Source organism: Tigriopus californicus, chromosome 10, assembly GCF_007210705.1.
Source record: "Tigriopus californicus strain San Diego chromosome 10, Tcal_SD_v2.1, whole genome shotgun sequence".
Taxonomy (NCBI): domain Eukaryota; kingdom Metazoa; phylum Arthropoda; class Copepoda; order Harpacticoida; family Harpacticidae; genus Tigriopus; species Tigriopus californicus.
Genome location: NC_081449.1, coordinates 13340413 through 13360067, shown reverse-complemented (window position 1 = coordinate 13360067; position 19655 = coordinate 13340413). Strand labels below are relative to the sequence as shown.

Here is a 19655-nt window from a genome sequence, read left to right as displayed (position 1 = left end):
ACCTCCAGAGGCTGTTGGGGCATTCCACGTCAAGAGTAGACACCCTCACGGCACTTACGTCTCAGAATTTCATGAAATTTCACACATTCAATAACTAGGTTGAAATAAGTTGACATCTAAAAATTTCAGCCCCATGGGATCAATATGGCCTATTCTAGGGCCATGTCCACTTTTGGCCAAACCACTCGACCATCGTCTTTGAAATCCGCAGAAAGCGCTCTTTGAAACTGGAGAAGCCCTTGGTCAAAAATGAGGAGAAGCTGTTTGCGAATTGATTTGATATATTTCTGTTGCAATGGGCACAAAAATGTTCATTCAAGAATGGCACCAACAACTATCAGTGTAGAACGATATTATTCTCTGTAGATCCAGTGTTTTTTGCCAAGCAAAGTAAACTTACGTTCAAAATAGCATTCATGTAGTGTTGGTATTGGTTGCAAATGAGTTGTCAGCCTCCGATTGGTGAAAAAGAATTCCCCCCTCAAGAAAGTGGTCAAGAGGGACTTTATAACACTGCATAGTAAACTTGTAACGATGATATTGTGAAAAGCTCCTCCAGTTTGAACATGGTCATAATGTGAAACGAATCAAATCACAGAAATAAGGGTCCAAAACGAATAGGCTAGGTAGAAGATTGATTAGTGTGTCGATGTGATTGATCATGATTCCAATGAGTTGTTCCCATAATTCTCGGTGGATCCAAAAAATTCGTTGCTTTACTCATAATCGCTCTCGATTGCCTCCAAATAATCATCAAGGCTGTCTCGTTTGCCAAATCGAGTAGGTGCCCGTTTTCCGAATCTGCAAGGGTAATTTTATATGTGAACACCCCAAGTATTCATCTCGACATAGAGCTAAGTTTTGTTTAGTTATTTATATGCAATCGCTTTAGAAAATTTGGACGCATTAGCTCACTCTCTACCTACTATCAACGGCTAGGATTTATATCAATCTTGAGCTAAATGCTTGTCATGAAGCAGCACAAGTCATCGGAGTGTATGGTTGATGCCCAAGCTTTCACAGGGACTAAACTACAATGCTGCAATTTGTGTGGTCGTGCAATGATTGTGGACACTCTCGTTCGATACTCTACCTCATTGGACCTCGTTTCCGACCGAAGCGCGAGGGTTTTCGCTTTCCAAATCTTGAATTGAAAACCTCGGGTTAGCACCTTCAAAGTGATTGAGACTGTTTTCGATTTCGTCGATTAAGGAGAGGTGTATCTTTTTAGAACTTAACTACAGGGAGGCCCCCCCAAAATAACTCGAGTTGCTAGCTGAGGTGTTGACGACAGGAGGAAAGAACATATGACTCTAGATTATAGCTTTGTAATAAGCTTGGCACGTACGAAAACTGGATCTTTGAGTATGGTCTCCAGGTACCTAGGTGTGTAAAATGTAGTTGGCATCTCATTTACAACATACGTATAACAGGGCTAGGAGGGTAACTTTTTGTGGTGGTCAGAGTACGACATAGCTTCATAAAACTAGGAAGGCTTAATTCCAGTGACAGACCTTTAGCCTAAAGCGAAAGATGAAATGCAAGGCTAGATTGCTAAACAAACTTCATGAGACATGCAATGAGCGAGAAAAAGTGATTGAACCATTGTGTTACTGAGGAAAACTAATCTGCTAATTAAACACAAGATTTTGAAAGGATTTGACAAAGACAACTTAAATGCATTTTAAATCAACATGGAACAATGGGCTGAATCTGCCTCTATTTGTTGAGAACTAACTCACAAAGATTGAGAAAGTGCGATTTGACGTGCAGAAATTAAGGTTTTGTGTGACACAAACAAGGTATTCCGGCGTTATCTAGCAGCAGTTTTGAAAAGTTTTTTTCGTACTTATTTGTGCTGGGGCGAGTCCGGACTCAAGTCTTTTACTAGATTTTGGAGAAGTAGGCCGGACTGGAGTCTGGACTCATCAAGAAAATATTATTCACTTTTTCTTGGAATTTCGCAGGACGACTCTTTTTGCAAGACATGATCTAGAAAACCACTCGAGTCAGGCAAGAATTAAAAAAAACGAAGGACTCGCCCCAGCATTAGCAGTTATTACAGGGCTAGTCAGTTATAGTGGCGTATTAGACTGACAATGTAGAGGCCTAAAAGAGATCTGACAAATATCTTGAAAAAGAATCTGTTTGTGCAATTCAGACCCTTTAAACATGTTTGGGCCTCCCTGTATTTTAGCAAGTTGTACGAGACATGGTCTTAGGGCACACAACAAGCGCTCACGAGCGCTCTAGCTTACTGAATGAAGAGTGTTCACTAATTTAGATTAGGCTCATGACATGAGAATAAAGACCTATTATAGATACTGAATAGAGGGAGAAATGTCTCAAATGTGTTTGCCATATGAAATACAAAATGTGATTAGCATTGAGGAAGATAGAAATATGAATGAAATTGAAATGGACTATCAATGCACTTCAAACCAAGTTCGCCTTCGACTGGCATCTGGGTTCCAAATTACAAAACTAAATAAAAGGGGCATCAAATTGAAGGGTTTTTGGGCCTGTTGAACAAGGTCTTGCGCATAACAACGGTGTTGCACTCATGGGGGGATGATTTCTTTACAAATTAAACCAGCTTCCCCTTGTGTCGCGTAAGACAGCATAAAACCAGGGTTGAGAGCATGCCCATGAATTGCTTTCCACAAATATATATTGGCACAGCGTTCAGGTCTTCTGTCAAGCTATTAAGGTTGAGCAATCCCATACTGAATTAGCGACATTTTTTATCTTTTTCAATTTGTAAAACAACGTTGATCTTTGATCCAGTAGCAGGATTTAAGTCAGACTTGGACAAGTTTTTGACTGAAATTCCCGATCAACCTTACATTCAAGGGTTAGCCAGATCAGCCAACTCTAATTCGTTGGTCGATCAAATAATACTGTATATATAAATAAAAGTTAGGGAAAATGAATAAATTTCTCGTCTTGAACTGCTGGGATTCCAATCCACGTAGCGGTAAGGAAGTCCGCAAAAAAACGTGTAAGAATACACTGTAGTAGGTGAAGTAAATGTTTTTAACATGTGCCACGCACTCATTTCAACATTCCCTACGATAGCAGAAGCTCCTTTAAAGCCAATTGTCATAATGAGGGCAAGTTAGCAATAGAAAGTATCATTGGATATGGGGTAAAAAGTGCTGTATGAAAAAGGAAATTGCCCTCACTGAAAGATACGCGTACCGTCTTTATACCAAAATAGACATGGATATATGTAGAAATGGATCAAATTTGACTGAAGTGGTCACAAATTATCGATATTACCTTGAAGGAGCTCGTTTTCCCCATCTTAGAGGAGCTCGTTTGTCCTCGTCGTAGAATCGCTTTCCCCATCGAAGTGGAGAGGCCTCACGTTGAAATCGTACGTAATGAGGTTCGTTCTCGTCCACCATCAACATGTCCAACCCTGTTGATCGTTTGCCCCACCTAAATCAGTCAGAGAAAATGAAAACAGAAATCCAGAATGCACTTTTTGTCTTTTTTGACAACTACATAAAGCCACAGCAGAACATTCTTCTGGCATACTGTCGCCGGCAAAGAATTTCCCCTTCCCGTATCCTTTTACTTCCCTTCCATGGTTCTACCTTTCGGATTTACTTATGGTCTCATTTCTCTGCATTATTTCCCAATTTATGAAGCATCTCTTGCAGCATCTCCATCTGATATGGATCTAAGGCGATCCAAGAGATAGGTAGAATAAGAGAAACAGTTCTCTTCTTTGCCCAATGCCTTCGAGACATGAGATGACATGAGTTTATGGCGGGACATATGAATTTAATGCATCCCCAAAGAACTGGCCAAAAGGCAAACGGCCTCGACATTGGCAATCCCTCTTGCCTTTTTATGCACGAACTAACTATCCATATATGTATGAACCCGAAGGCCATTCACATTCCATTAAGGAACTCGGTCATGTGACGCCAAGGTCTGATCGTGGAGCTTGGAATGTAGCCATGGATTGTTTCAATTATCTACCTTAAAGGTGCATCCCTGACGGTTCGTGGACCGACAAGGCCATCCGTTGACCTCTTGCCCCATCTCAAGGGCTCTCTTTTGCCCCATCGCAAGACCTCGGAACCCCGTTTGCCCCATCGGAGTGGGCTGGCTCGAGCGAAGCGAGTTTGGGCCGCCTCGGCAGCTTCCGTTGCCACAGCCTCTGAATCTGCATTTTCGACGTCATTCAAGGCCGCACAGGTGGTGGTTGCAAAAATACAGACGAAGGCTACTGTCAAAAGTAAGGGGCCGGAGTGGAAGGAGCGGGGAAGAAGGTGTGGCATGCTTTGGTGGGAAGGATTGAGGTGGGCTGCAAGAAACAAGATTGATCATGCTATTTCGAGCTCTTGGGGAGTAATTACATTTATAGCATTTCCCGTTTGGTTTGGAGTACAACATTGGCAACTTTCCAGTCATTGTGACTTAGTTTAGCCAAACGTCTCCGGATCGACTGTAAACAATGCATGTTAATGGGACGAGGGCTCACGTTTTGGTAGCTCTAACTAAAGCCAAGAGCTTTAGCGCTAACGAACAAGAATATGGTGAAGGTCGCGTTTAATTCTTGTTAGGTCGAATGTTCCTGCCTGACTTGGTTAATTATCGGGAATGTCTGAAAAAGCCTGAGGGCTGCCTCCAGACCTCCTCCAGGATCTATTGTGCCTACCTTGACCATGCTGCATGCCTTATCCCAGGAAGTATGGCGCACCAAGCCGTTGGTGGTTGGGACCATTGATTGGTACGCTCTATCTGACAACTTTTGTCATGGAAAAAGACCTGTCACTCGTTTGTTAACGTATTTTCTTAACTCTGAGTGAGAGAAACTTGTTTGTTCGTCCCCGACTTTCTATAATGACTTTTGCTGGAATTGTCATGGAACCCTCTTTAAAGAACATTAAATGCAAGATGAGCGTCAAAGTGATAACTATAAGGGAGTCATTACTGAATAAATGATACTGGTTATTTGGTACAATTTTCTCTAATCATCAAGTAGGGAAGTAAGAAATAGACATTTTAGGCTATCACAGAAGACAAGGAAAAGAAGACACCCTTCTCCCGACATTCTGTAAGATTCCCAAAGAATATGCTCATAATTTGGAACATTTATGGTGATTTGTATGCGTCACTTTGGATTTCAAGAAATCACACCATATCATGACGTTAATGGGTGATTGTGTTAGTATAATTACAGGTCATTATAGATGAGAAGAGCCTTCGAACCAGATTTCTTTTATCATGATAAATCTAGCCTTCAACGACACAATGATTAGTCATTATATGTACAGATTGGTACCTCTATTCAAATTTCTGAGTTTCACAGTTCCAAATTTATACTAATCAAGCATTTGACACTTGCGTGTGGCAGTGATGTGTTAGCACATGAATGTAGTATGGGAACAATCAGATTGTTCCAATTTTCGAGAGCACATTTTTTTAGCATAGTACACATGAGTCGGGTGCCAACATTGGAGGAGTCCGTCAGGCCAGAGTTAATTGGCGCATCTCGTTAGGTCACTCCAATAATAAGTATTTCTTGACTAACAATAAAATTCCAATGATTTCTTTTGTTCTGAGCCGAGAGTCGAAGTAAAAACAAACCTGAATTGACCAAAAGTGAGCAATATGTAGAAAATGTATTGAATGGCGTATACACCAATATGCTGAACTTACTCGTATTTTATCCTCACAGCAACTATGTTATTATTCTGAACAATGGATATAAACGTTAAATGCAATTTGAAAATGACTCAATCAGACATCAATTGTGCCTTCCCATACGTATTGCTCCACATTTTCAAACGTATTAGAAACTTGGCAAGATTTAATATTTTGGAAAAAAACTTAGTCTTACCATAAAAAATCCAGTAGAGCCCCGGATAAAGGCGCATGCATAAAATCGTCATTTCTTCGTCCCTCACGGCCTTTTTGAATCGTTTTCCCGTAGATACTACATATCTCAACCTCTCAATAAATACACTCACCGTAATAGCAACACCAAAAGAAAGAGCTGAATTGGACTAAGATCTAAAAACTAGAACTGTTTCAAGGTTATAGCGAGGAATATCTTGACATAGATGTCTGAGAATAAGTGTCCGATATTCTCAAAAAACATATTACAAATTTTAAAACATTATATACTCTTAGCTAAAAGATGCCCCAACATCATATTCAAGGAAGAGAATCAAATCAATAAAATAACAAGCTACTTGGCTTTTAAATCAAACGTCTACTGCTTTTAAAACGGCTGGTTGTTGAAATCAGTTACTTTCATTTTGGTCTCAATCTGCTTTCAACCTGAGCCAGTGGTTTTCGACAAAGGTTAGCATTGTTGGCGAATGTAGACAAAAAATGTGAATAGAGAATTCCATAATGACCATGGACATGCCCAAAGTATTCTACGTTCTGATACAGCCCTACGTATATTGGGTGTTTGTAGCACAATGTAGCAGGATGTGTGCGTCGGATTTGCAATCTATGTAGCTGTACCTATATTAGCTACATTGTGATGACGCCTGAAAAAACTGAATTGTTTCGGAAAAGGATTCATATTTCTGACGAAGCCAAAACGGTTCTATGTGGCTGCTACTAATGTGTTTCACTTGAACAAAATATTCAAATCATTGGACAAGTCTATGAATGGACTAAACTTATGAGACAAGTTCTTATTTACCCGACCTTCATTGCCAAAACAGATAGAGTTCAACGTTTCACTTCTCGGATCAATACTCCATGGGCAGCCTTATTTCTAAAAAAATATTAGACAACAACATTACCTTTTGTCCGGTTCGTTCCGTTGGCTACAATCGTCGGTTTTCGAAGACTGTTGACAGTGAAGATATCCCGTAAGTGACACCAAGAGACGCTAATACGGAACTAACCGTTTGAGTTGGAGATCATGGGCCTTTTATGAGGTCTCAGGATCGGTCCTCACCCGCTTGGTTCAGTTGGACCAGGGCAGTCAGGCCCTGGTTTTCCTGCGTGACCGACCGTGGGCGGGCCAAAGGTTTTGTCCGTCTTTGCGACCGCCAACATCCGCTTTGGCTCAAACCAGCCTTCCGGGTTGAATTCGTTTCGTCCGTCCCCTCAACCTCATGATAGGACTCGAGTCAAGAAGAGCTCGGAAAGATGCATTGCGCGAGCGGACTTTGCGCCAAAGAAAGGCCACCTTCTTACCTCCACATACATCAAGCGCATGGACCAACAGGACTGATGATGAGGTGGCCTTCACTCAGGAATCATGGTAGGATAGGTATAGAATTTAGATGGACTAGGTAGGAATTTTTTCGAAGCTTGCGCCTTGGTGCTGGATAATGCATAAGATCCAATTAGAGTTCAAAAGTCTTGGTAGTGTGAGACTGGCGTTGAGCCCGGAAAGCAAACAAGTGTCAGTCAAACTCTCGGCTTTCAAGACATGATTAAGTCAAATTACTCGAAATGTTTTGCTACCACTCCCAGGTTGAGCACTTGGTAGGGGTACAATTTCGTCATAAACGCTTGTTATTTCTCATCTAATCTAACGACGGTTCGATCTCTACAGGATGTCTCACTTAGTAGTAATTTGGGTCTTGTAAAGCCAGATTGAGCTGAGTTTGATGTAAGTTTTGAATTACAAGGATGATATTTTTCGGACCACTTTCCAAGTTCTACTAACCGTCCATCTTTTTGCGTTAGAAATATGTGATGTACCCTATGTCATCACCTTTAACACGACATTCTTCCAGATTATTGCGTGGTAATTACTTGTCAAGGTGCTATTCAAAGTAAGACCTTAAAAGAGTTGACAACTCTTTGTCCCAAGAATCGTGAAGCGGCCTCATTTTAGTCAAAGATGTTCAGGAGCATCACTAATCTTCGAAGAAATAATGCAAATGATTTTTACTTTAGAATAGCTAATTCATCTTGTTGTTAGGTCTGTATCAACTTCTGTACTTTTCATGGGTAATGTAATAGTTGCACTTGTTTAGCGATCTGTAATCCCAGATCTTCCTTCGCCTTGGTCCGGTCTGCCTTTAAGGGGTTCGCCGTTTTTGCATGAATTACGTACTCCACTTACTAATGCTTCAAGGGTGGCCACCGAAAGGCTCGTCCACTTCCCTCAGCCTCTTGCCAATCTTCGGTAGGCCCTCTGTTTTGGTTCTGAGGTCAAGATAGCGCTTGTTTAAAATTTTCGAATACTATTTTGGCGACAAACGATGGGAGGGTTACCAATCGCCACTAAGCAATGGATGTTAGATCTACGTATAGGACTAGCCCTCTAGTTAAATCACTTGTTGTAATACGGTATGCCCCAATGTGCTCAACAGTTACACTTAATGAAATCTTAGGGGATCAATGTCAAACAAATCATTGAGCGGGGACAGACATTGTCACCCAAGGTAGACCTTGACTTCGTTCCTTTATTTTTCCTAAATTTCCCATAAAAAGTAACCAAAATCCTCGGTTTTAGATTATTTTATGGTCAAAATTCGTGAAAAGGTGTTTTGCCCCAAAATGACCGAAATAGTTCAAACCTTAATTTAACCTATAAAATTATCTTTCCGACCTCTAGTCATGAGCATTGGGTAATACACAAATCTTTTTTTTTAAATTAGGGTGCAATGTGGTACAGCAAAGTGCGGAATTCCAGACCCAAGTAAACCAGTGTCAGGATTGTCAGTAATTACATTGCGAATTCATTTTTGATTTCCATATACAAACGTACCTAAATCCAATAGTTATTTTTCAAAAAGGTGAGCATTGACAGCAAACATGGCCTCGATCTTGGGTGGTCTGAATGCCAAGCCTGTTTCGTTGCTGACGTCCTCGCACAGTTTGGGTTAATTCTCCTTCTTTAACTCGGCCTTGCTCAAAATGCAAAAAATAAGAGGTCTGAAGTTTTGTAATGAGGGATGACACAATGACGCAGATAGCAAATTGGTCAATTTCACCTTAGACCAATTTTGGATGCCTTTGAATTTGAGGCCCGGACAGGGTCCTGCCCTTACTAATTGGAAGCAACTCAAGATTTGACCAATATCTGCATCACTTCCAAGTACTCCTGGAGGCCAAATGGGAATAAGTAAGAGGGTAGGTTTACCTTCACCTGGGTTGCCAAGTCCGTCAGAATCTCGCCTGTTTGATTTTTTTGAACTTTGTCATTGTCACCACTTCTGGGCTTCCGCTAAAGCAAATCATCTTTTTGAGGTCTTTGAAAGCACGTGTTGGGGCACATGACCATGTTCATGATGTCCTTGATGAGTATTTAGGCGTCAAGCAAATTAGCTATCATTCATCCTCAGCCTTTGAGCATCCATCAGACAATATATTGGTACGTACATCTTTTCAAAAGATGCAGTTGCAAATAGATCATGCAAACATTTTTGCAGCCAATGGTGCTTCAGAGACGATGGAAAAACTGGGATGGATTTATGTTCAAGACAAGAAATCAAATTGCCATTCAAATAGTGAAATACATACATAGAAGGCCAAGAACATACGATCATTATTTTTTCACTGCCTGACTATTCAACCAAATAATACCATTAAAAAATTACAAGACGGCGCAAAGCTGCCATGCTAACAGCCAATAGCAATTGAAACTGAATTAGATCCTACATCAAAGATAGAACACGACATTTTTGACCATTGATTCGTTCTAAATGGCTAACTGATGTTGGAAATATGATAGAAAATCAGTTTTTCATTTGTGTGTTTCCGACACAAATTTGCTTCCCTACATTAAGGGTCACCTTAAATCGAATTTGACCGGCATACTGCATGAAGGAAAACGAGAAAGGTTGCTTGTTAGTTGTATTACCATACTCACTATTTGCCGCCATATTGTTCAGTACATCAGTTCAGTCAGAGAGACCTTTAGCTGTTACAGGTATCCTGGATTAAGTACGTCTGGCGAGTCTCTTTATGCTATGCTCAGACCTGAACCCCTGGAATAGGGACGGGATGCGATGGTATAGAACTAACATTTTGGAAGCAATTGCGATTTTCCTTCAAGTAAGGCGGACCCCAGGTCGCTAACCTTCCGTGCTTCTATTTTCAGTCGGATCGAACAACTGGATCAGAAGTTTTGCCCTCTCAAAGCGTACGTAGTAGAAAACAAGGCACATTATACAATAAAGGGAGTGGCCCTCTTCTAGTCATCAATTATAGGGGCCCTTACTTCCAACGTCAGACAGTGCTAACGAAATGGGGAAGAGGCGCGGTAGATTGCTAAATAAGCTACTCATGACATGCTATGAACGTCATTTTTTCCGGACATTATGTGACCTGAGGCGAGTTTTTTTAAACGTTCGAATCCCCGAGTTAAAGCTTGAACCTTACCCAGAATAAGCTTTTGCTCACCACTGTGGCGAGTGTAGTTTCAAACCGGTTAACATCCAAGCCCCTAACTCCGAGGTATGAGCTTTAAGGAACTGGCCCTGGGTCACTGATTAAATGTAATATTTTGATGTAATAAGCCAAAAAAAAACAACTCAATAAAGAAGAATCGGCCCTGTATTTGGTAGAGGCTGACTTACAAAGCGCCCTCTGAAGGGCAGAACACAAACCATATTCCATCTACATCTTAGTGCACCCTCTTTCTTTTTCCTTTGTTCCATAACATAAAATAGAGCTTGCGAGGGACTGGCTTGGCAAATGCGGAAGCAGGGCTTGCTTGGCAGTAAACCTTTAAGACATTTCAAATGATGATTCTTGCAAAGAACAACCAATAAATACACTCTTGTAACATAAAAGCTTATTCATAATTCCAATTGGAAGATATTGGTATCTTCAATTTTTCAACAGAAGGCCCCATTTCAATGATTTTCAAGGACTAAGATAGAGCTTCCTCTTTTGAAGCCAGGCTTTAGAGGACGCCCTTTATGCTATCAACCTCCGCTAGTGGGATCCTTATTTTTATTGTGGTTAAATCTCGGGGGTCCATTAAGAGGAGACAAGCGCGTTCCTTTTGAGTAGCGTTATGTGGTGAGCTTACAGAGGGCATAATTTTTGACTGAGTCATCTGATTGAGCTGTATCTCGACCAAGGAATCCCTGTCCATATTCCAGGGGCTCAGTTGTCGAGCATAGGCTAGTTGTTTCTTGCTTTCAAAAAGTGTCGCTGCAAAACTACAGTAGTAAATCGATTTCGCTCCTTCAATTGGAAAGTCAGAGCATAGATTAATTCATTGCGTAGCTTCACTCCAAAGCACTCTTTCGCTAATTCCTAATTACTCTAATATTAGTAATATATCACTCACAATTTGTATGAATTTATACAATCCATTAGCCTCTCCATACGACATTCTTCATTCCAAGTCCTTTTTGATTAATCAGGATGATATTGCCTGAGCCGCCAAATGCCTTTAGCGGTGAATTGAAATACCTTTGAAGAAAATCTCCCAAAGGTTAAGAGCCAAAGACATCAATGGTTTTAGTGCAAAACGATTGAAATCCAATAGGTCAGAGAGAGATGATAACTTCAAAGTGACCACAACGGAGGGGAGTGAAAGGAAATCTTTGTCCAATGATGCTGTGGATCAGTCTCACTTGGTCCTGATTTTTTATATGATGTCAACCTGAGAGAAATGCTGACAATTCACGCAGTGGTCTTTCTAGCTCCACAAAAAAAAATAATCAAATTTCTATTCATTTGCAACTTTTTTTACATGATTCTGGCATATAATTCATCGTAAATACTAAATGAACAATTTCAGAAATTTTTGAGCACAAGCAAATGGATTGTCCCTGCATATTTTTTTCGTCCCAAAATTCTAATGAAGAGGGGAATTATAATGCGTTTGTGTTGTCTTTGGCTTATTTTATCAAACTCTTATCCATAATTACTGAGCCGGGTCACATAATGTCCGGAAAATATATCGCTTTCATGTCATGTTACGCGTAGTTTATTAAGCAAATCTACCGTGCCTCTTCCCGCTTTGTTTGGGCAGTCTGGTGTTACAAAAAGGGCCCTTATTGGGTTTGAAATATTGAATAATTGCTACTGAAATTAATTCCATTCAACTTTTCTGCAATATCTCTTTGATCGATCTGAACCCGAGGAAGTATCTCTTGGGCAAAAAAAGATTAGAAGGTGACGGTGCCATCTTTTAAGTTTGCATTGGTTCAGGAAATCATTGGATGAGTCACGAACTTCTAGAAATAGAAAGATCTCTAGAAGTCCTTGGATGAGTTAACAAATTCAAGCATGTGTGGAAGTCACGTTCTCTTTTCAACCAATCACATGGGTACATCGCTAGGATTTGGAGAATAAAACAAGAGCCCAAATGGGCTTTATTATCCCTCGTCTAAATCTCCACTATCTCCTTTTGCACTGTTTTGGCACATTTTTTTAAAAATGAATTGCATTTTGCTTCGAAGATAAAATTGGCCACATTTGAGCCCAAAACTATGATTAGGGAATTCAGGATATGTACCAAAGTTATCGAGTAAATACAATTTTTCGGCCTGCTCTTGGTGAGCAACATAATCTTTTCACAATATAAGTTTGAAATGAACCACTTTACAAAAAAATTAGATATAAAAGGGCTTGCCTTTATTTCGAGAGATCTACGTTGCTCACTTTAGTACGTCAGTTCAAAAATTGGCTGAGTTTTTCTATGACCAGGAGCATGCCGATTTTCTAGAAATATGGGGTTACTGCCTCTCAATCCTCTCAATGTCCCAAATTGGGACATTGGAGCAGGAATTGAAGATGACGTCAATATCAAACTTTGGAAGGTCATCACAAGGGTTCGGATTTTTTTTTTAAATTTTAAATCTTTGGGAGGTTTTTTATAAGCAACAATATCTTTTCTTGGAACTTCTAATTTTGATGAAAAATTCCATGTGTGTGTGTGTGTGTGAGTGGGGTGGTCTTGGAGAATTGAAGGTTACCTACCATCCAGTAGTTATTTCAGAAATGCAACTTGAGATAAGTTTCGACACTCTTTCCGCGAATGGACTTGTAGGTGGAGATGACTTGACTGAGACCTAACGACTACAGGGATCTAATGAAAGCGAAAAATATTTCTATTCCATAAATAAAGCAACTCAGTTCATTTATCACAAAATTAGCTGATCTAACTTGTTGTTAGAAGAAACACATTTTCTCTGATCTATGAAGGGTGTCCAAATGGTTTGTCGGTCGTTAGAACTANAAACAAAGAAATTTTACATTTTAGCCTAGGTCTCCTCACCCTGAGAGATGAAATAAAGCACCCAGAGAAACCAAATTTGATCTAGAAGACTGCATGGTTCAGCGTATTAATTTGGGGGTCCAAGTTAGGAGACAACTTCGAATTTCAAAGACTATAAGATAATGAAAGATATTGAAACCTTTGGTAATTGTTCAAACTTTTCCAAAATTAGTTTCATGTTGTTTTTTATATTTCTTTTTTGCTTTTCAACAAGCTTATACCTTTGATTTTTAAGAATGTTTTTAAAATGATTATTTGGCCCTCAAAAAGATTCTTTTTTTCCCAGCCCTAGTCATCACTCATCACTCGTACTGAGGTTCAATAGTTCTTTGTTACGGTATTGAATTTGAGTTCCAGTTCATTTATGAGTGGTATAATTGTATGAATCGTCCAAGTAGCATTGCATTCTAATAAACTGTCACAGGTCTACTCATTAACATGCTTAAAAAAGAACATTTTACCTCAAAAAGTTGTTTTTGGACTTATTTTTCCTACTTTTTTTTCTATTTCTACGAAAGACTCTTTGAAAAGTTATAAAAGTTTTTTTGTCCAATATCGCACTTTGTATGGTGTTTTTTTAGCGCCTCTTCTGTTTCAACAGTACGCCAGTGACCTCCCCAAACTGGTGCTTACATCATCAGATAGCTGCTAGTAAAAGGCAAGAAGTCGGTCATACATCGTGGGGCACAAAATGAATGAGCCAGCCAGCCCTCTTGTAAAGAGAACTAGCTCAATCATTCCGTGCTTTTTTATGCTCTTCACTTTGAGAGAGCATGACTCATTCGTTTTATTGAACTGAAATTTTAACTTCCTAACTGTAGCGACTTAAGGCCAGTACCATTTGAAGAAGAAGAATGCCATGTTTTGAATCGGAATTGTTAATTTTCAACCCCAACGTCTGTATTCTATATTCTGTAGTGGGTCATAGACTTGGCTAGGTAGGTAACCGAATGATTGAAACAGAAGCCGTTTTAGTTAAGGCCAATTCAACACCATATTTATTTCTTTTCCAGACTGCAAATAATCGTCACATCAAATGGTAAAGTGTTCGAGAAAAACGTTTCTCTAAATTTGGAATTTTGAATGTGTTTTGGGGGAGAAATTTGGGAAGGGAAGGTGATCGAATGGGGGATTTGGGAAATAAATGCTCTGCACAACGCATGGTATCTGATTGTTTCCTTGAATATATATATATATGTGAACCAAATCAATTTCGTATCGAAAGGAGGCGGGGAGGAAATTCTCTACAACATCGATTGAGTTAAATACCATTTCCTGTAAACATAAATATAAATCTGTTTTCGTCTGTCATATACTTCAGCTTAAAATCTGTTGGTTTCTCGTCTCACTTCTTTCTCTTAAGTACGATATGTCCATTTATTTTCCAGTAACTATTACTTTTCCCTAATGCTCAAGGTAAGTCATAGAGGAGGGGAAGGGGAGGGGGACAAAGGAGACGGACATCAAGCCATGGTTGAAAGAAAATACACATCTGCGTGGATATCGTCATTTGTGTCTGAATCATTCCTGAAAATAGTGGCTCTTGTTTCATTTGAAGGGTAGAGGATCGATCGACTCTGATTTCGGATGCCATGTTTCACTTTCAGGGGAGATGTCCTGACAATAATTGTGGGTAATTCCTGTGGCTGTGGGTGCGTTTAAAACTATTAGGGCCATGGATGGGTTTGACAGTTTGACAGTTGAATGATGAAGATGAGAAGAAGGAAGTCGGTTTTCACCTTGGGCCTATTTCGAGGCCTTGGGTGTGGAGTCGTCATCTTGGAACAACGGGTTGTGAACCTCCATTTCTCCGGCCTAGAAAAAGCAATCGGAGAATATCGAGGGTGTTAGCCTTGCATCAGGATAATGGATCGACAAGAGGCCAAGAAGAATCACGTGAAAAAGTGCATCCTGGCCTGATCAATGATTCTGGTCCCTACCATTCGCATCTTAAGAGTGACGCCTGATATACTGAGAGTTTGTAGATAAATTCCACGCACAAGGCGGTTGCTTGCTTGGTTGCTTGGTGAGGAAAAGAGCCGCGAAGTGCATTCGGATTGGTGCTCTCGTCCATTATTTTCTAAATGGCCCTCATCACTTATCAGGCTTGCGTTTGCTAAGATAAACGTGCTCAAAACGCCGGTTGAAATTTTAAAATTTCCAAGGTGAGGAGGCTTTGCCTTATTTTGTGGCAAACTCGGAACGGATTCGCTTTTTATAAGTCAGGTCAGGTTTTGGATTGAAAGAATTTGATCAAGGACCTCTCGACACCAACCAGGAATATGAGATCTAAATTAATGAAAATAATGGTTGGGATAACTGCGACTATTCAATCAAGAGTGTGGGTTCAAATCTACCTATTGAAGGATTTTGAAAAAAATATTAAAAACGTCTACATTTAATTGCACTTGTGCTAAATATGTTATCCATGGAATACCCCAAGGGCACTTTGCATCGTGTAAACTGGGTTTTAGGCCATGAAGAGGAATTGTACAAAACAAAACATCTGCTTAATTTACACCATGGCTCTCAGTTCGAATTTTTTCCCTAAGCCTTTCCTAAGCAGACCTTGAACGCTTGGAAGATAGTAAAAGGTGTAATTTTTTCGAAAAGCTTATCTCACTTCATGTTTTTTTTGCTTTTCCACGCATGTCAGAAGCACAAAAATATCATGATCGAGCTGAAAAATACCTCGGATCCTCCTTCATTGTTGTTTTGACCTCCTTATTAACGCGATAAACGTAGTAAAAATACCAGACCAAAGGAAAATAAATAAAGCGAAAATGATCTTCAATTTAGGTATCTAAAAATAGCTTTATAAGGGTAGAAGCCTTGCCTCATTTTTTTGTGAATGTACATAAACCCACAAGGTCCATAAGTGAACCAAGATCATCCGTTTATGCCACTCAACGACATGCGGTTTGATCCAATATAAAGGGAATTTGAACTAGTCTGATTGTCTTTTGTGTCTTTACTTACGGGAGCCAGTCCAGGGCATTCATAAACGGTGTAATCCCCCTCTTCTCCTTCATCTGATTCGCAATCAGAGGCGTTGCCATTCCTCTTCTCCGAGGCCAATCCATTAGCGCTGACAAAAAAACAACAACATATAATCAACTCTTTTCCCAACTAAGACCGGCGTGTCGTGAAGATTTTAATCACCTGTCGAAGGCGATCATCTGTTGCTTCTGGTGTTGGTAGTGGTACATTTGGGCGTTTTGGGCCAGTTTCCTGTCCGTTCCTGAAGTTGGCGAGGTCTCCTTTCCTCCGGGACCAGTGACTCCATAAGCGGGATATTCCACGTCCTCGCTGGCCTTGGAATTGCGTCGAACCCTGCGGCGAAGGATAATGTGCCAGAAATGTTGAACACAAGCAAACAAACAGTGACACATCATCATCAGGCTTTTAACAGAATTCCATAGGAATCGAACCGACAAGTGTTCCTTTTCGGGCATTGAGGCATTGGAAAAATTTAAGAGCAGACTCAAGTGTCTGAATCAGATACAACTTGATTCGATGGGGTCGTTTGATGGCCATTTCGGACATGAAATCACTGATGAACTTACCTATGGTAACAAAACCCGGCCCCAACAATGGCGAACACGGCTAATGCAGATGACACTCCAACGATGGCTAAATGGAATAATTGTCATAGGTCATCCTCAATGGTCTTTGAAATAGGCTTTGCAACACGGAACACTACTCACTTGTGAAGTAAAGATCGTCCATTTGGTCTTGATCCATTTCTTGTCTGGAGACACTGCTCCGGGAAAACGCTTGTTGAGAAGCCTTCTTGGCGCTTTGGCGACCACGATCGTCATCCTCGACCAAAGTCAGGATATCGTCAACAACCTCATCGGTTGGCGATGAAATTCTTTGCTTTGGAGCTGGGGGGGAAACAAAGGCCAAGCAAGAAATAAGTCAAGGTTGAGCTTTGTACTTATGGATGCTATGCGGGTGGAGGGTCCTTCAATGGGCGAACTAACGGAATCAAGAATGAGGACGTGTCTCGCACGTTCACGTTGAATAATCGACCTGATTGGAAGGGCAACAATAGGCCTAATGAAAGCTGCTAGGCCTAACGCTATCCCAGCCAGGCTCGAGTCCACATGTGTTTAGGTTTGTTAAAATTTCCAAATTTCTTGAATAGCAGCTGAATGGTATTTTGTGTCCTTTTCGATTGAAGTTCATCATGGGATGATTTATCTATTATTTCTTCCAATGAGCTCACGTTAAACCTTCAGCAATTAGCTTCTTAAAATTGAGCGACTAGTTCACAGGTTAAGGAAGGTGAAAAGGAGAAAAGCTCACACATGTTAAGAACGATCTATACCGGGCTTTTCACCAAGTTGTAAATGCCAATAACCCCAAACACAACTTGCACTGCCATTCTTGAACTCTTTTTAGAGCTGAGTTCGAGATTCACATCACTTGCATATTGCTCGAAAAAGCCAATAAGTAAATTTTATGGAGATATGTAATTCCAAACTCACCGAGAATATCATCGGCCACACCTTCAACTTGACGGAAGCTGGGATCGTAAAACGACTGATACGACGGATTTACACCAAATTTCCGTTGGACTTCACTGAGTTGAGGGAAGACGGGCTCTAGAGCATTGACACGGGCTTTGGGGAGCCCCTCCACATCGTTACCGTAGTCTTTGTCCAGCTGCCCTTGATTCTCCAAGTAGAACTTGAGCTCTGCATCCGAGAGTAAGGGAAGGTCCGCCGAGTCGATCCAATTATTCAAGATTTCCGCGTTGTTGTAGTAGAGATCTGAGACAAGAAGCAACACCCAAGTACGAAGTAAGTTCGGAATAGATGGCATTATTTCATGGTAAAACGATTGGAATCCACATGCTGGGCGGGTTGTGGCCTCTTATTGAGCCAACGACTCTGCCATAAGGACTGATTTTTTTGACACGCGTAACTAGTGAAGGTCTTGATCCAAGATATTTGTGCGTGTGTCAATAAGGCTTAAGACGCTATTTTTGGATGGACGGTGTACACATTCACTACTTCACAAAGCCGTCTATTTCAGCAAGCTATCTCAGATGTCATTTTTGTTGTGTGGAAAGAGACAAAATGTGTAACATATGTTAGCGCAGCTGAAAATTCCACGGCCCCTTCCTTCGTTGCTTTTGATTCATACTCTACATAAGGAGAACGTTGAAGGGCGGAAAGAAAGAAGGAACGAGCAGAGGGCTATCAAGGAAGGAGGCACGGAGGGATCCAAATTCAGTGAAATCTGCTTTGTTTTTGTTATCAGTCACTCACCATTATATGCAGAAGTCTGTAGGGCAGATATTGATAAACACCCCAAAATGGCCAAAATCATATTCAGAGCGTTTCAGGCTGCACAATCAGGAATTTTGGGCCACCCAATGTTCCTGTCTAGAGATAGAAAACGGCCATTTTCCTCTTCTCGCTCTGAGACCACTGGCACTGGCAGAGTGAGCTGCTCGCTAACCCTCGTCCAGTGGAACCAAGGTCCTGCCTTGGTGGGCTGTGTCCTCGTCCACTGATCCTCGCCAGCCTCACTCATTTCCTCACCAAAGCTACCGGTGGTGTGCCTGTTCACGTATATGTACTAAGACTAGCAGAAGCAGCTGGAACGGTAGTATAATGCTAGAAATAGATGCATGGAGGGAGACGTGGTTGGCTAGCCTTGGTTGTACCGACCAAGGCTGGTGGTGGCTTCATCGGCGCCTTCATTCACAATTCGGTTCCAGGACACGCACTTGGCCTTTCTCTTGTTCGCGTGACGTCATCAGGATGAAGAGGAGTTCACTAATGTTGAGTAAGTTAAGACCAAATATATGGAACTGTTGTTTAAGATGTTCATCTTTTGGGGCTCACGTGGTACCATAATGAAACATTGCCAGGTAAGGAATTTATTCAAGGATTGAAGCTAACCAAGGCATCAAAGAGTGAGTGGATGGTTTTGAAGCCTTCCAAAGCAACTTAGCGTGCCACGAGAGAATGAGGCAGCTAGAGGAGTGAGGAGAGGAAGGCCGAGAGCAAGTAGCCTTTGAAGGCTAGAAGGAGACTGGGATCTAGCAGCAACAACATATGGTGGGTAAATTGGTGTCGTAGTACGGCAACTTTTCACCCACGCATTTTCTCGAAAACGTCTTGGAGAGGAAGCAACAAACCACTTGCCTGCTATGTCTGAATGTCGAACAGGGATCCATCCACTTCACGGAGAGTCACTCAGCTTATCGCTAGTCATCAAGTTTATGTCAGCCAATTTCGGAAGAGCAATGGGATCAACAGCCTGTTGCTAATCTAAGCCGTCATGCCTGAAGTGCGAATAAACAAAGCTACCATGCGGCATTTACCCAATTTGTCAGCATAAATTGCGAGCGATTATTACTCCAAGCCTCGACAAAAAAAAATTGTATGGCAGATTAAGGTCTTCCTTCTTGACGTAACTTACTTGGGAAAGATCTTTTTGAATCGTTCAATAT

The 19655-nt window shown here is 40.9% G+C and overlaps 2 protein-coding genes across 3 annotated transcripts; both read right to left on the bottom strand.

Moving 5' to 3' along the window:
* Positions 1–263: 263 nt before the first annotated feature.
* Positions 264–6923, bottom strand: LOC131888232 (LWamide neuropeptides-like). Of its 2 annotated transcripts, XM_059237032.1 has the most exons (5): positions 6783–6923; positions 3994–4321; positions 3283–3444; positions 1094–1144; positions 264–801 (listed from the first exon to the last, which is right to left on the bottom strand). In XM_059237032.1, exons 2-5 carry the CDS (start codon positions 4293–4295, stop codon positions 717–719), a joined length of 600 nt encoding a protein of 199 aa, XP_059093015.1. In that variant the 5' UTR covers positions 4296–4321; positions 6783–6923; the 3' UTR covers positions 264–716. The 2 variants fall into 2 exon arrangements, with proteins under 2 accessions (XP_059093015.1, XP_059093016.1); XM_059237033.1 differs by lacking the exon at positions 1094–1144.
* A 7229-nt stretch (positions 6924–14152) lies between these two features.
* On the bottom strand, positions 14153–18639 carry LOC131888584 (uncharacterized). The gene is made up of 7 exons (XM_059237471.1): positions 18463–18639; positions 17677–17961; positions 16891–17070; positions 16750–16816; positions 16346–16516; positions 16163–16271; positions 14153–14998 (listed from the first exon to the last, which is right to left on the bottom strand). Exons 1-7 carry the CDS (start codon positions 18521–18523, stop codon positions 14930–14932), a joined length of 942 nt encoding a protein of 313 aa, XP_059093454.1. The 5' UTR covers positions 18524–18639; the 3' UTR covers positions 14153–14929.
* Between the last annotated feature and the right edge of the window lie 1016 nt (positions 18640–19655).

Bases quoted from the DNA above. Each gene is read 5' to 3' on its own strand.
- LOC131888232 (XM_059237032.1), bottom strand. From the start codon at position 4,295: ATGCCACACCTTCTTCCCCGCTCCTTCCACTCCGGCCCCTTACTTTTG. The intron at 3,445-3,993 runs GTAGATAATTGA...TGACTGATTTAG, and splicing joins GTCAGGGATGCACCTTTAAG to GTGGGGCAAACGATCAACAG. The intron at 802-1,093 runs GTAGAGTATCGA...TTACCCTTGCAG, and splicing joins CGGAAACGAGGTCCAATGAG to ATTCGGAAAACGGGCACCTA.
- LOC131888584 (XM_059237471.1), bottom strand. From the start codon at position 18,523: ATGATTTTGGCCATTTTGGGGTGTTTATCAATATCTGCCCTACAGACT. The intron at 17,071-17,676 runs GTGAGTTTGGAA...TTTCCCCCCCAG, and splicing joins TGTGGCCGATGATATTCTCG to CTCCAAAGCAAAGAATTTCA. The intron at 16,272-16,345 runs GTGATTAAAATC...TTTTTTTGTCAG, and splicing joins CAGATGATCGCCTTCGACAG to CGCTAATGGATTGGCCTCGG.